This window comes from Panthera pardus, unplaced genomic scaffold, assembly GCF_024362965.1.
Source record: "Panthera pardus isolate Hobbes unplaced genomic scaffold, ASM2436296v1 HiC_scaffold_18, whole genome shotgun sequence".
Classification (NCBI taxonomy): domain Eukaryota; kingdom Metazoa; phylum Chordata; class Mammalia; order Carnivora; family Felidae; genus Panthera; species Panthera pardus.
In genome coordinates this window covers 33765537-33782421 of record NW_026526743.1, presented here as the reverse complement: position 1 = coordinate 33782421, position 16885 = coordinate 33765537, and the positions used below count along the sequence as shown (strand labels likewise).

The 16885-nt window shown below is 42.5% G+C and overlaps 1 protein-coding gene across 1 annotated transcript in view; it reads right to left on the bottom strand.

Annotated features, from left to right (window-relative positions):
* Positions 1 to 16885, bottom strand: part of NUP93 (nucleoporin 93) — a 103877-nt gene that overhangs the window by 78740 nt on the left and 8252 nt on the right. The window contains exon 2 of the mRNA XM_019455885.2: positions 6029 to 6221. Within this exon, the coding sequence (XP_019311430.2) occupies positions 6029 to 6207 (179 nt within the window). The 5' untranslated portion in view covers positions 6208 to 6221. The remainder of the gene's footprint in view (positions 1 to 6028; positions 6222 to 16885) is intronic.

Sequence of the window (16885 nt, the reverse complement as noted above, 5' to 3'; positions counted from 1 at the left end):
TTTGACACGATTCAAGTAGCCCTTCATAACTTCCCTCTGTTTGATATGACGAGGTGTCTCATGTTCATCTTACACAGACCTGCCCCAGACCTGGAGTCAGCTAACTCTCCAAAGAGCCCCAGCTGCTTTTATTAAAAAATGGATTTTAGGGGCACCTGAGTGGCTCAGTCAGTTAAGCATCCGTCCGACTCTTGATTTCAGCTCACATCATAATCTCACAGTTTCATGGGCTTGAGCACCAAGTCGGGCTCTGCACACTGACCGTGTGGAGCCTGCTTGGCATTCTCCTTCTCCTGTCTCTCTGGCCCTCCCCTGCTCATGCTTGGTTTCTCTCAAAATAAACAAATAAACAAACAAACAAAAAATAGATTTCAGAGGCACTATTGAGGCACTAGGCCTGCTCACTGCTACACTCTTTCTAGGCCTTTTCCATAAGCAGAGCTAGACATGAAGTTTTTACTTCTGTTTCAATTTTCTTAAGATAGATTACATCATGAGTTTATACTGATGCTTCCAATTTAAAATTTAAAACACAAAGTTTGGGGTTAACTTCACAGATTTTCTATCTGCATCTCCCACACTAAAAGTTCCAGTTCTCAACATCACCACCCTACCTACTTATTTGCTTTATCCTATACTATACACACAACAGTCCCAAAACAGCAGTAACAACACCTCCGACATGATGACTGAAGACAGATTATGATATCACTTGGAACTGTTCCTTTATGTGTGGTTATGTCACCAACTGGATTAAGCATTTACTTTCCTTTTTTAGGAACTCCTTTTTTGAAATTTAATTTTGTCTTATAATAATGTAAAATATTTACACAATTCCCAAGTCAAATTTATTTAAAAAAAAAAAAAAGTCCCTGTTTTCTCTACTTTAGTCCCTCCCTTTCCAGTAAGTAACCTTTTGTTTGTTTACTTTTTGTATTAATCGTGCCTTTTTATTTTCTGTATCTGATGCTTTCACAACTGGGGCCTTGCTGACATCGGAAGGACGGCCCCTCCCAAGGTTAGCAAATTCTAAGAGACCATGAGCGCAAATTTCAAACGTGAACTAATGAGTCCAGAGTCAATACCTCACCACCTCTACTGGGCCACTAATCATCCCACCAACAGTATAGGGCAGTTTCAACTTTTTCCACATGCTCAACATGTACTATGGTCTGTCTTTGAATGATAGCCATCCTAATGTGTGTGTGAAGTGGTATGTTGTGTTGTTTTTTTTTTTTAATGTTTATTTATTTTTCAAGGAGAGCATGAGCGGGGGAAGAGCAGAGAGAGAGGGAGACACAGAATCCGAAGCAGGCTCCAGGCTCCAAGCTGTCAGCACAGAGCCCAACGTGGGGCTTGAACTCACAAACCGCGAGAACATGACCTGAGCTGAAGTCAGACGCTTAACCGACGGAGCCACCCAGGCGCCCCAGTATGTTGTGGTTTTGATTCGCGTTTCCCTGATGGCTGGTGATGTTGAACATATCTTCATTTGCTTGTTGACTGTACATCGTCTCTGGAGATACAGCTATTCAGATCTTCTGTTCATTTTTAAATTGGGTTGTGTTTTTATTGTGTTGTAAGTTTTTAACAATATTCTGGATACAAGTCCCTTGTCAGATAAATAATTTGCAAATATTTTCTCCCATTCTGTGGGTTTTCTTTCTTGTGTCCTTTGAAGTACAAAATTTTTTAATTTTGATGAAGTTCAATTTACCTATTTTTTAATCTGTTGCTTGTGCTTTTGGTTTCCTACCTAACAAGGTTCTGCCTAACCTAGGGTCAGAAAGATTTAGACCTATGTTTCCCTCTAAGAGTTTTAAAGCTTTAGCTCTTTACATTTAGGTCTGTATTCCATTTAGAGTTAAGGTGTCCAACTTCATTCTTTTATATATAGATATTCAGTTGTTCCAACATTATTTGTTGACAAAAACACTAGATGCTCTTGGCACTCTTGTTGAAAATCAGCTGATCATAGACACATGGGTTTATTTCTGGATTCATAATTCTATTCAACTGTCTGTCCTTAATGCCAGTACCACATGGCGTCGATTATGGTAGTTTTGTCTGAAGTTACAAAATTGAAACTATAAGCCTTCCAACTTTCTTCTGCCTTTTAAAAATCTGGCCACTCTAGGTCTCTTGTATTTCCACATGGATTACAGGATCAACTTGTCAATTTCTGCAAAAAAAGCCAGCTGGGATTCTGATAAGGACTGCACTGAATCTGCAGATCAATTTTGAAAGTATTAACATCTTAATAATATTAAGTCTTCCAATTCATGAACACTGGGTGTCTTTTACCTGCTTTCTTAAATAAGGAAGAGTACTGTACATATTTCTCCACCTGATTTTCTATTTTACTTGACAATATCTCCTGGAGTCATTCCATAGTAGTGTACATTCTCATCCTTCTGTACTACTGAAAAGTACTCCATTACAAAGACATACCACATCTATCCAACCAGCTCCCTATGGACGGATGCTTCAGTCATTTCCAATTTTTGCTATCACAAATAATGCCACAATGAATATTGCTGGGCACACGTCTTTCACAGTTTTGTCAGTGTATCTTTGGGATGGACCCTGGAAGGGGGACTGCTGGAAGAGGGACCCTGGAAGAGGGACTGCCAAATTCTGTCCCACAAGTGCCATATCTCCACCCGTGGTATGTGGGAATGTGCCCAATGCCTAGGCAGTTTTAAGGTGTACAAGGGTTGACAGCCTTGACATGGAAAACCTAGCTATTAGAATAGTCCAAAGAGAAAGGTCCCATCTGGGGGGGGGTAGCACCCACAGGAACTGTCCAGTCACAGGCAGAAGCCTTGACGGGGAAAGGGAGTCGGACTGAAAACTGAGGAAAGGAGCAGGGAATCTAGGGTAACAGGTGGCTTTACAAATAAAGGCTGTACCAGAAACTTCTAGCTTGTAAGGTTAGAAAATCCAAAGGCTCCCTGCCTTATACCTGCCCCAATTTCCGCAAACCAGGCAGCTTCTCCTGAGCAAAGAACCACAGAGGCTGGAGTCAAACACTCTAGTCCCAGAAGAGGAGGACAAAAGGTGTTCTAGGAGCACACGGGACCATCAGCCAGGAGAACGCCTATGACAATTCTTTGGGAACTGAGAAGTGCCACAGGAATGGGAGAGATTCGTACTGACCAAGCTGCATTTGAATTCTGGCTTGGCCCTTGCTATCTGACGTTTCTCAATTATAAAACAGAGATAATAAACACTTATTTCACAGGGCTATTTTAAGAAGAAATTATATAACGCATGTAAAGTGGTTGGCACAATGCCTGACAAAGAGCAAGTGCTCAAAAAGGTTGCTTAGTGGTATTACCTCAAGTAAATTTATAATTTACTGAGAAACTGTGGGCACATAAATGTGCATCTATGCTTTGCATGAACATGGAGAGAAGTGTGAAAGAATAAGCAAATTAATAACCCTGGTTACTCTGGGGATAAAGTTAAGGACAGAGAGTGACTGCTGGCTTTCTCTTTGTACAACTCTAAGTTGTTTGGCTTCTGAATCTGACTGGAAAAATCCAGTGAGGCATCTCTGATGGGAAAGGAGGGGGGATGAGATTGAAAATGGGTACCCAGGGAGGGCTTCACAGATACTGACGATATCTATGTCTTCACTGTGCAACGTGCAATTCATTTTATTATTATTTACACGAGGAGTCAGCAAACTTATCCTGTAAAAGGCAGACAGTAAATATTTCAGGCTCTGCAGGCCATACGGTCTCTGTCATAACCACTCAACTCTGCTATTGTAGCACAAAAGCAGCACAGACAATACATAAATAAGTGTGGCCATGTTCCAATAAGACTCTAACAGGCAGCGGGCTGGATCTGGCTCATGGGTCACAGGCTGACAACCCCTGATTCACACCTTTATGTATGTTATGCATATTCTTTATGTGTGAAGAAATTTAACAATTTAAAAATATCAAACACACATGCAAAAGAGCTTTCAAATCTGTTCCCTGAAATGAAAAATCCAACAAAGTATATTTAAACAAATGAATTCAGCACAGAACAATTCAATCTTAAATCTACAATTTAATCTTAACTAAAATCTTAAAGACACATTTTCTTTCAAAATTTATTTCATGTAAGAAAATGTTTCCTACTCAGTTCTCTTCTCTGCCTTCACCCTGTACTAAAATATTCACATCACACTTTATGTCTGCCTATCAAGGTGGAAAAATACAGTCATCAGCCCTTTGGTTTCTTTTTAAGCACCTGCCCCACCCTATACCCATTCTTTCAATGTTCCAACTTCCTCCTCCCTAAAATAATGAATTTAAGGTAGAAAGAGATGAGGAAGAATGGAAATTTACAAGAAAGAGAGCATGACTGATAATTGTTACCAAGAAAACATTTTCCCTTTTTGCTCTTAATAGGCTGTAAAGCTGATGCAATTAAATTATAACTATAGCAACTCAGCTGGCATCACGGTCTTTTCGCTCCCGCAGCATCCCTGCACACAAGCACAGAGCCTGCGTGCTCAAGACTGAGGGTAACGGCAGGCGATCAGCAGCAACAGTAAGGAGCCTGCAAGGAGGGCAAGTAAGCAGATCTGTCTCAAGGCTGGCGGGGGTGTTGGCAAACAATGCAGAAGAGCACCTGGCTGGATGGTAAAATATTCCTGCCAGAGTTCTTCTGACTTGCCTTTACCAAAACCAATGGAATCAAAACTAACCAGCATTTTAAATAAAAATTCTGGGGAGACCTACAGAATCTCCACAAAGTCCTTACTAACTCAGCGGAGCAGCCAAAGCACTCAGCTTTCAAGATTAGTTGGGAGAAGAATGTAGCACTTATACTCACTCTTGTGACATTTGTTACAAACCCAAAATAACATCCTCATGGAAACATCGGTACTTGGGTCTTTCTCAAGTTCAAACAATGAAGACTGAACAGACGATTAACGATTTCCCACATCGCCCACACAGAATCTCAGTGATTTTCCAGACCCAGCAAGGTCACAAGTAATAGCACCCCTCCATCCCCCCATGGCCCTTCCATCAAGGCTCTGGAGTCAGCCTTACTGGATTTGAATCCTGGCTCAACACTCACCAGGTCTGTGAACTGACAGTTACCTGTCCTCTCTGAGCCCTAGCTGCTCAACTGTAATGAGGGGACAAGAGCCCTAATATTCGTTGAGAGGATTAAGTAAAATTTCTGACACAAGTAATCAGTAAATCACAGTTCTCATGGAAAGCAGCAAAGTTTTGTTTTGTTTTGTTTTTCCTGTCTCCCAAAATTACAAGCTCCTTGAGGGCAAGAACCACATGTAATTCATGGCTGTAGCGCCAGAAGTGGCCCAGGACTGGCTAGTGGTGCCCCAACCCCCACTGTGCAATCAACAGCCTGGCGGATGCCGTGTGGCAGCAGGAGCCACTGGCTGGACAGCCAGTCAGCACTTTTCTTCAGCTGCACTCTCTTGGGCCCACCTACTTTCCTGTTCTATGGGCAACTGGCAGGCACTGCACGTGCAAGGCCTTGCAGAAGCAGCTGTTGGGGTTGCCAACAATGACCAGAAAGAATCGCCCCTCACTTGAATGGCTTTTTGTCACTGACAGCCCATCAATTTCTTCCGAGTGCTCTTAAAAAGTCTGCTCATCTCGGAGTGCTCCCTGGCTTTGAAGGGAACACTTATCTGTGTAACGGCATTTACTAATACAGCTACGGGAGCCGGTCATAAATATGACCCCATGGTCAGCAAACCCAATCAGGAACTACTGTAACGAGTTTCTGTGTGATAAAACTCTTCACCTTTTCCCATCCTAATCATCTCTGCCTGTGATACGGGACCATGGCTTGGTCAGGCAGACAGGCTGGAAAACCTGGAGCAGGGAGACAGAACAAGGCTGCTGACTTGTTTACAAAACCTCTTGAATTCCCAAGAATCTGGCTTGTGTCTGTCATTTACAGACTGCATCCTAATTCAAGGAAGGAAAGAATCGGATCCTGCCCCTGAGCCACCCAGTAGCTGTGCTGCCTCCCCACCAGTACTCACGCCTTGACATCTGCTGTCTCCTGGGACGTGCGTGTGAGGGTGCGGGAACGCAGGCGCTCGCCCGCCTGCTGGATCTCCTGGAGGTTCCGTTCCACATGGGGAAGCTCTGAGATGCCCTCAGTCTCCGCGGCAAGCTGTTCAGCTTGCTGAAGGAGCTCACCAAACCCCTCAGTATCCATTGGAGATGCAGATCCTAGATGGGGGAGGAAAGAGACCTAAATCAAGGGAAAGACAAGCTTCGAATGCTGCCTGAGTCTGTTACAAGCTAAACGGAACACGAGGACTTTTTGTAAACAGACAAGGAGACAGCTCATCAACAAGCAGGATTTGTTCCTGAACAGAGCCCAAGAACAGGCCTGACAGAGAAAATGAGTCAGACTGTGAAGAAATAGATCATTTCTGTGCATATTGACAGCCCCAAGATTGATTTCTGCCACGAGAACAAATGCAAAGATACCGAGCTACAGAACAGAATTCCTGCCTCCTTCCACAGACTCAAAGCCAACAAGGAAATGGAACCACGGTGGCCCCCGCTGGGAAGGCTAAAGAACAATCACCCTGGCACCTCCTATTCCTCCACCTGTCTTAGAAAAACCCCACCATCCACAGACGGCAGGGCAATTTATGAGGCCCTTATATCATATGGTTCTCAACAACTCTACGAGGCTCCTGAGTAGACAGGAGAAGCAAGGCCAGTCCACACAGAGCTCAGTTCGGTGCCCCGAGCACTCTCAGCTGCAGTGTGGCTGGACGAACACAGGAACACAGGTCTCCTGACTAATCCCGTGTCATTCTCACACACCTGTTCCTCCACTAACCTAAAAGACAGTCTTAAAATTCATGTTCAAGAGTCCATTCACACATTCTTTCACTTACGAGGTTACTGAGAGCAGAGATCCATGTCTGCTGGTGATAGATGATATTCAGGATATTAGACTCCATTGTTACAGTACCTACTACTTTTAGAAATGCCACTGTTACTAATAATTGTGTTAATATAAATAGCAGCTGGCTTCGAGATCACAAATATTATTAACAAGACCACCTGTTTGTCCAGCAGTTGACAGAGAAAAAGTCCTATGAACAGTGTTACTATTTAATGGATATTACACCTTTATGAATCTTATACATACTGTACATCCCTTGCGTAAGATTCTTGAACAAGAGCATGTTTTTAACTCCTACCACTATTTGTATCAACAGAACATAAACAGTATCACTATCATTAAAAAAAAACTTACACTGCTAAAGGACTGACAAAATTATTTATTAGAAAATATCTTTAGGGGCGCCTGGGGGGCTCAGTCGGTTGGGCATCCAACTTCAGCTCAGGTCATGGTCTTGCAGTCCGTGAGTTTGAGCCCCACATGGGCTCTGCGCTGATAGCTCGGAGCCTACAGCCTGCTTCGGATTCTGTGTCTCCCTCTCTCTCTGCTCCTCCCCCACTCATGCTCTGTCTCTCTCTGTCTCTCAAAAATGAATAAACGTTAAAAAAAATTTTTTTTTCAATCTTTAAACAGTAGCCCTTGTTGATCATACTTTTCTTCTTTGTTTTAAACCCATGGCTTTCACTGCACCTTTGAAATGCCACTAGTCTAGAATGGTAGTTACAACGGTAACGTAATATATAATTATATCTAAGCTATGAAGCACAGGTTAATGTTAAAAAGGCATGGTTATCACCATAAATCCACAGGAGGAAAATGAGGATTTCTTTCTTAAATGGACATTAAAGGATACTAAATTTATAGGCAAAGGCACAAGGTAAAAACAAATAATATGGCTCAGTTGGGGTAAACATAAAAACACTTCGGTATTCTTTAATCTTTAGGCAAAAAGTCATATACATGCTAACTCTTTTTCCTAAAGTTTCTAGATAACCATTGTTTTGTTTTGAACCAATGAAGTGAGGCTGTAATTGGCCATCTCTACCTGTGGGAAAATGGGGATGGCAGAACAAGGGGATGGCAGAACAAGGGGATGGCAGAACTTTCTTCTGTTCTCGGGGACAGAAGAAAGAAACAAGAGTATTTTTTTTTAAATATATATTTATTTATTTTGAGAGAGAGAGAGAGGGGCAGACAGAGGGAGAGAGAATCCCAAGCAGGCTCCGCACTGTCAGCACAGAGCCTATGCTGGGGCTCAATTTCACGAATCGTTGAGATCATGACCTGAGCTGAAATCAAGAGTCAGACACTTAATCGACTGAGCCACCCAGGTGCCCCTGAAACGAGTATTTTTAAACAACGGCTCCTGTCTGATAGAGAAATGTTTTTCCTCAGAAACCAACAGGGCCAATGACATTCTACTAACTAGCAGAAACATGGTCGCTCACCAGAAAGGGAAAAGAAAAGTAATATGCCGCCAATTCCCCCCACCCCTTTTTACTCTAAGATAAAAATAATTCGTCTAACAGAGCCAAGGAGTAGGAAATACTTTTTTTCTTTCATAAGGAAAATCTTGTAGCTCCTTTAATAAAGAACTGAATGAAACAAACTTTTCTAAGTTTAAAACAGAAGGAAAAGGGGTACCTGGGTGGCTCAGCTGGTTAAGTGTCCTATTTCAGCTCAGGTCATGATCTTGCAGTCAGGCTCTATACTGACAGCCCAGAGCCTGGAGCCTGCTTCAGATTCTGTGTCTGCCTCTCTTTCTCTCTCTCCCTCCTCTGCTTGTGTTCGCTCTCTCTCTCTCTCTCTCTCTCTCTCAGAAAATGAATAAATATTTTTAAAGAAACGAATAAAAAAGGAAAAAAACGGGAAAAATACATCTAACATTTTGCATCCACGTCGGACAAATTCAGACAAAGGAAACGCTCAACTTCTCAAATGACGTGCCCCTACAAAGACGTGGAATGATGGATATAAGTGTAAATAATAAATGCAAAATAAAAGTCACATTTTACTTTAATATGGCCCCAAAAATAAGACTTTTAAAAGTTAATAGAATTATTTGACCACGATAAACTAAAAGCTGAATCTCTAAAAACACCATCTTAAACTTAATATGTCTAAAGCTGAGCTCTAATCTCTTGTCAACAAAACGCGCTCCTTGGCCTTCTCTGTGTGGAGCCACCGCTACTCAGCTGCTTGGGCCAAAATCTTTGAAGGCCTCCATGACTCCTCCAGGCCAACAAAGCCTTTCAAGTCTACCCACAAAATGCACCCAGAATCTACCTCATCCCACCACCTGCACCCATTCAAGTCACTATCACCTCTTCCCTGGCCTCCCTGCTTCAGCCCTTGCCTCCTCCAGTCTAGTTGATCCTTTCAAAGTCAGGCCACATCCTTCCTTTGCTTAAACCTTTTGTACAAAGTGAAGCCCTACAGAAGCAGCCTCCCTTCCTCTTACCTTCCAGACTTATCTCCAGCCCTGACCCCCTTTCCTTTCCTGGGCTCCAGTCCCCCTGGGGCCCCTGTGCTACTCCCCCAACGGGTCAAGCACATTCCTGCCCTAGAGCCTTTCTACCCCTTGTTTCCTCTATCTAGAATGCTCCTCTCCCAGATTCACTCCTGACTGACTCCCTGTCTCTCTGTTTCAGCTCAACTGTCACCTGGCCTTTGATGCCAACCTGGAACAAAATATTTAGGAGCGCAAGCTGCAACTGTCCCTAGCACACCCCCATCTGACTGTCACCCCTGCTAGAACGTAAGCTGCACAAGGACAGGGATTCTGTGTGTTTTGTTCTCTAATGGATCCCGAGCTTCTAGAACAGCACCTGGCACACAGTAGGTGCTCATTTGTGGAATGAATAGTTTTATTCTTCCATTTGTGGAGAGTCTGTTCTTCTTGAAGGCTTCCTGCACTCTCCTGCCAAATCAGCACCCACTGGCAAGCAAAGACCAGAGCAAAAACATTCCCTTCCGACTACCAACTGATACTTAACATTTCTGAGGCTGCACAGCATAAGGCAGTGACAGTATAAATGCCAGGAATTCAGATCACACTTGGTCCAGACTGGTACTTTCCCTCTAAATACCCAGACAAAAACCAGTGGAATTTTAGAAGAAACAGCTCAGTTTTCAGGTGAACAGAATTCCAAACCAGAAGAATAAATATATAGAAAAAATATCATTATTCAACTTCAGAGTTGAAAATAAGCTTGTTCCACGTCTGTCTGAGAGAAAAGACCTATATATGTAATGCCATATTTGGGAAAAACTGGATCTATCCTGCATTATAACTCAACCAGTGGATATTAATTGATAAAAACGTTATGAGGGCTTCCAAATCTATACTGCGATGTAGTCATCATCCCATCCCATTTCATTAAAATTTTTTAATTTACAATTAATATCATAAATATAAGAAAAACTTTATCTCTTCCACAAAGTAAATATCAAGTTAGCCATAAAATAAGTGGGTTAAACCAACCAAATATCCATTTTGACTCAAGATACTGAACGATGATCAAGCAAATAACCTTACTAACCTTGTCCAAGAGAGAACTGGGGGTAGGAAGGGGCAAAGTCCAAGCTTTATGTTGGAAAATCTGGCCATCGCTTCTCGGCCTTTTGGCTAAGATCAAGTGTGGAAAATCTGGCCAAGACACATGCAGAGACTGGATGCCAGTTGTATCCTTGGCAAGGTATGGAGGAGGAAGACAGGAAAATGCCACACAGAGGACCCACGGAAGTGGAACGTTGAACAGTCAAGGCAGCAAAATTGGGGCTGGATGGGAAACGGCCAGCAAGGACAAAGCCGCAACACCAGGGCTCCTCTGTCAGCAACAACTGAGCCTGATCAGGAGAGGACTTTGGAAACACTGACAGGTGCTTCAGAAAGCATCGCAGGATACCAGGGCCCTGAGCATCAAACCTCTCCCATGCTACATAGCAGAAGTCTTCCTGAGCCTCCACAGACCTCCTCAGACACTGGCAACCAAAAGCTTTAAAATGAAAGGCTACCTTATCACTGCTATTAGAAAGCAAGACTGGTTACTCTTGGGGCGGGGATGACAGAAGGGAGGCTTCTGAGGGGCTAATTTTCTGTTTTTTTTAAGCTGAGTGCTGCTTAACAGTGTGTTCACTTTGAGAAAATTCACTGAGCTGGACTCATGATTCGTGTACTTTTCAGACTGTGTATCATACTTCAATAAAAAAGTTACTCCCAAAATGAAAGACAATAACCCAAGGTTTTTCAGAGGCCACAGTAGGGCACCCCACTATATTAGAAGAATGCTCTTAGTGCAAAGTCCCTGTAATCCAGATCTCTTCACCACACCTAGAGGATGCTGAGAAAATTAAGCAGAGGAAAAAATTAGAGCCCACAGCTTTATAGACAGCTCTTCCCTACAGGTGAAATCAAGGGCTGAGCGGACTTCCATCTCCTCAAATTAGTCAGCACTCACCTGTCGCTCGCTGCCCAAAAACTGCCCCCTTCTGGACACATACACATGCTTTAGCGAGAGGGAAAAAAAAAAATCCCCAAATTGCTTACAGGATGAGATGAACTAAATAAAAAGGCAGAGCAAAAATGCATCAAATAATTTCAGTTTATTTGCTACTAAGATGTGTCTTAATTATGAAAAATATGGTGATTTTTACAATCGCAATATAACCATGTTAAATATTTAATCAAGCCAGAAAAGAGTAGTGTAGTATAATAAAAAATTTATTTGGTCTTTGTCTCAGTTCCTGGCACAAAGCTCCTAAAACCCTTGGAATATCCTGAGATGGGGAGTCTTTTGCAACTCACAAGGAGCTCCACCTGAACACACTTGAGCTTATGTTAATGAGGTGACTTGGGGATGGGGCATCCTGGACAGCCTTGGGATGGGGCCAGTCACCAGAAAGACCAAACGATTAGAGGGCTGGAACTCTCAGCCCCGGCCACTCTACAACAACTCTTGAACGATGAGATCTGCCAAGCTTCTGGGTTGGTGACCACATGCTTGGAGGGTGGTGCCTGCCAGTTCCATAGGGACAGAAGCTCCTGTGCTCGGGGGCCCTTCCAGACCCCACCCTAAGTATCTAAGTACCCTAAGTACCCTAAGTATCTATCAGGGTGTCCATCCGTATCCTTTATGACAAACTCGTAAACACGTAAGTAAATGTTTCTCTGAGCTCTGTGAGCCCCTCTGGCAAATTAGTCGAACCTGAGGAGAGGGTTGCGGGAACCCCAGATCTAGAGCCGGTAGGTCAGAAGCACATGTAGCAACCTGGCTTCGCGACTGGCTTCCGAAAGAGGGGGGTGGGGGGTGGGCACGGTTCTGTGGGACTGGACCCTTAACTGGTGGGATCTGCCGCTATCTCCAGGTACACGGTGCCAGAAGTGAGTTAAACTGTAACAGCCAGCTGGTGCGCAGGCAATCTGAAAATTGCCTGATGTGTGGAAAACCCACACACTGGGTGTCAAAAGTGAAGCGCTGTGGTGGTGAAGTAGAGTAGTGTGACAGTGAAGGAAACACACGAAGGGTATTTTTCCCTTCCAAATGGATAATTAAATATGCAAACTGCTCAACACTTCTAGACCATTTTAAATCAGTATTCTCAGAGTGGCCCCTTCAGGATTTTGCAGATGGTCTGATTCTCAGTTTCTTACAGTATTCATGCTTATTGTATTAAAATGTCTACACATCTGTTTTCTGGTATTAATTATTAGTTCATTAGTGTCTTTTCTTCTAAAGCATCAGCCACCAGTAGAATGTGCCTTCCCACTTTCCCAGGGCTTTGTGGACTCCCAAGCTGGGGAACCACGGTTTAAAAACTACTGGGTCATCTCAGAGGTGGCTGTGAACCCATGATACTTACAGGATATATTTCCATAAACGAGCACCTCCAGTACCTCAAAGCTGACCGAAAACAAAGGAAAGAGTGAAAGAGCCTCATAGCCATCCATCCTGTCTACCAAACTCTTTTCCAGTTTCTAGTCTTTGAGACCGGTATGCTAGGGCAAGGGTCAGCAAGCTTCTTCTGTAACGGGCCAGACAGCAAATTATTTTAGGCTTTGTGGGCCATTCTCTGTTGCACCTGCACAGCTGGGCTTGAAACTGGATGATAGGTAAACAAATGAGCATGGCTGTGCTCCGATAAAATTTTAATCATGACCACTCAGATATGAATTTCATATAATTTTCACTTGTCATAAAATATTCTTCTTTGGATTTTTTTCCCCACAATTTAAAGATGTAAAAACCCTTTTTAGCTTCTCAGGCCTACACGTTATAGTTTGCCAACCCCTATTTTGCCTAGGTAAATCTGAGCTAGACTTGGTAAGTAAATCCAGGTTCAACACTTACTGGCTATATGCCCCTGGCACAGCTCCCTCACTAGCAGTGAAAACACTACCGTGTAAAGATTAACACAACAGGCCTGTTGTCATTCCCCTTCCCTCTGTAAGGTGTTTATTTAGACAGCAGATTTGGGGGAAGAAATCCGTTTTGTAAATGATGAAATCTATCCAGAAAGTGTTCTTCTGACCTAACGCACAGAATGCTAGAGGGAACTCCCTGCCCTTTTCAAGGACAGGGCAACATATCAAACCCATGTGCATTTTCCCTTTTCCTTATCACCCACAATCCAAACAGAACAGTTATCCAAGGAATATGAAGGGGGTAACAAAGAGATGAAAAGATAAAGCAAGGGCCTCTGTCTTTCCTTCAGTCTTAAAGGAATCTCTCTCAGTTCGGTGACTGCACAGGGAAATGATACCAACGATTTTCCCTGCAGAATGTCAATACACTCAAGCAGGACTTCTAAGTACTCACTGTGAAATTCTAATCTTACCACACACCCAAATATTATCTCTTTCAACTACAAAGATCTTGGAATCTAAAAAATGCACTTTTAGCCTGCTATAGTTTGCAGATGCTTTTGGGGGGGGGGGGGGGAGGATTTTTTGTATACTTCAGAGGAAATAATTGGTGCTACTTCCACCTCTTTTCTTCTCTTCAAAATATACAATTAACAATGTTACTCCTTTTTGAAAATTATTTTTAAAAGTTTTAACGTGACAGTAAAATAAGTAAAAACATACATATACATATTTAAAACAGAATGGGTAGACAGGAGAAGACTGGACTCTGAAGCACCTCGTTTGAATCTACAACGTTCACTTACTGGCTTAAAGTAGGTCGATTTACCCCTGGGATAAAATCCAAATCTTTCCTCTCAATTTCCTCATCTATAAAAAGAGGATGATAATCCCTAACTACTTCAAGGGGTTGATGATACACAGAAAGGATTTTATAAACTCTACTGATTTACATCATTGTAAAATGTTATTTTAGCTTTTATTCCAAAGTTGCCAATTTGGCAACATTTTGTCATTTAATTATAAACATCTCTGCTTCAAAAAAATCTTCTAGTAAATATTTGATACTAAATTATAACTTACTTAAGCACAACTTCATTATCATTCAGTAAGAACTTCTGATAGACAGTTATAATTTTTAAATGTATATTACCCACTATCAAATGTGGTTTTTATTAGAACTTCAAGTTTCCACAATGAAGGTGTGATTCAAAAGAAATCTAGCATTTAATTTCAAGAAGAAATCTTGCCCTCAAACCATCTTATTAATTGGGCTTAATAGGATTAAAACGAAAGAGAAGTGTGTTCAATATTCAGCACCAAAGATTAATGAGTAAAGCCTCACCCGAGGTATCAAAAGTTTAAGACTGGTGCTGCTCTCCTCTCTTCTTTTGAAAATGTAAACCTTGGTTATCATTCCATTTTTTGCTGTATCTGTCAGCTGTCAATTACAACAACAACCAAAGAGAAAAACTGCATCTTAACAGATACTATTGTTTCAGATGCCTTTAGGAAAAGGATGAAAAAAATCTGTTGTTGGATAATTCTTTCTAGTCCCATGAGACTAAGTAAAAGAGACTTGGATCTGATCATTACTCAGAAGGTAGACTTCTGGAGAAAACAAAGAGCTAAAACAAATTACCCTAGACAGAGTGAAATGAAAGAGCTGGGTGATTCGGGACTAGCACTGGCCTGGGTGACTCAGTGTTTGCAGTAAAGAAGGCACAGTATCAGCTTTCCTGATACATAAAATGCCCCTTGTATTGTTTCATATCCAGAGAGCAAAGAGGAGCAACCTGGCATCATATAAAAACATCAAGTATCCCCCAGGGAAGTTTCTGATAAACTCTCAGCAGTCCAGTGGGCTGTCCAGTGCAATAGCAGAGTAGAAGCTGGGCCTGGAATGGAAGAACTGCGCATTGGCTCTGCCCCACATCAGCCTCTGGCCCTGGGGCTGACCCTTCCCCCTCTCTGGATTGCAGTCTCATCACCACTGAGGTGATGGGGTTGGCTCAGGTAATTCCTAAGAGACTGCTCCTACAAATGTAGAGATTTTAAGTGAGTCTTTTTTTTTTTTTTTTAATGTTTATTTTTGAGAGAGAGAGAAAGCACACAAGCAGGGGAGAGGCAGTGAGAGAGAGGGAGATAAAAGATCCCAAGCAGGCTCCACCCTGTCACCACAGAGCCTGATGCAGGGCTCAAACTCAGGAACCGTGAGATCATGACCTTAGTCGAAGTCAGATGCTTAACCGACTGAGCCACCCAGGCGCCCCTTTAGTCAGTCTCTAAACTCACTTAATGTGTCCTTAGAAGGAGCAGCCTCATTTGAGTGGTGATGGAAATTAACGACACCGGCCACATCTTAAACTGGCATGAGCAGGGAAGATCACCAAATCAGCCTCTAAAAGGTCTTTGGCTCTAGCTTTTTTTCTCTAAACCAATGTTTCTCAACTGAGGGCAACTTTGTCTCCCCAGAGGTCACTGGCAATATCTAGAGACATTTCTGGTTGTCACAATTCAGGGAGACAGGCCACATACCACGGACATCTAGAGGGTACAGGTCGAGGGTGGAGCTAAACATACCACAATGCCTAGCACAGCCTCCACAACAAAGAATTACATGGCTCAAATATAATGCCGAGGCTGAGAAACCCTGCTGTAAACCAAGGAAAGCTTATTGTCCTGAAGGCCATGACACCGACATCAAAGTCACTAGGAACCCCTGGAAATACATGTATTGTTTTTCTTAATGTAAGAAAAGCACTACAGCTTTTATCAGATTCTAATAAAAGTCTGAGCCCTCCACCACCACCAAATAATCTTAAAACATAGAGGAGGACACCTGTTGGGATGAGCACTGGGTGTTGTATGGAAACCAATTTGACAATAAATTATATATAAAAAAATAAATAAAATCAAGTTGAATAAATGCTATGTCACTTTAAAAAAAAACATACACGAAACAAACAAACAACAAAAAACACCACTGTATAGACAGAATTATCGCATTTGAGATTTTTTATGGCAGCATATTCATACCCTGGTATACCACACAGCAATAGGAAAGACTGAACTATAGCTATGTGGAATATGGATAAATTTTGCCGACACAGTGGTTAACTAAAGCAGCCAGATTTATTTTAAAGAAAAAACACATACTGCACGATTGCATTTAAATGGATTTTAAGAGCAGAAAAAACTAAATCTATGGTGGTAGAAATCAGAACACTGGTTCTTCTAGGGTGGGGGCACGGGAGTAACCGACTAGAAAGGAGAACAAAACTTTCCGGGTGCTATCGACTAGAAAGTGCCCCTCCAAAATTCCCATGTTGAAGCCTTAAGACCCAATGTGATGGTATTTGGAGAAGGGACCTTTGGAAGGGAATTAGGTTCAGATGAGGTCATGAAGATGGGGCCCTTATGAAGGGATTGGTGTCTTACTAAAGGACACCAGGGAGCTTGCTTCCTACCCACCCACCCCCCCCACCACATTCAACCAGGAAAGAACATGTGAGCACACAGTGAGATAGCAGCCATCTAACAACCAGGAAGCAGGTCTTCGCCAGGACCCGACCACGCTGGCACTCTGATCTCAGACTCCCAGCC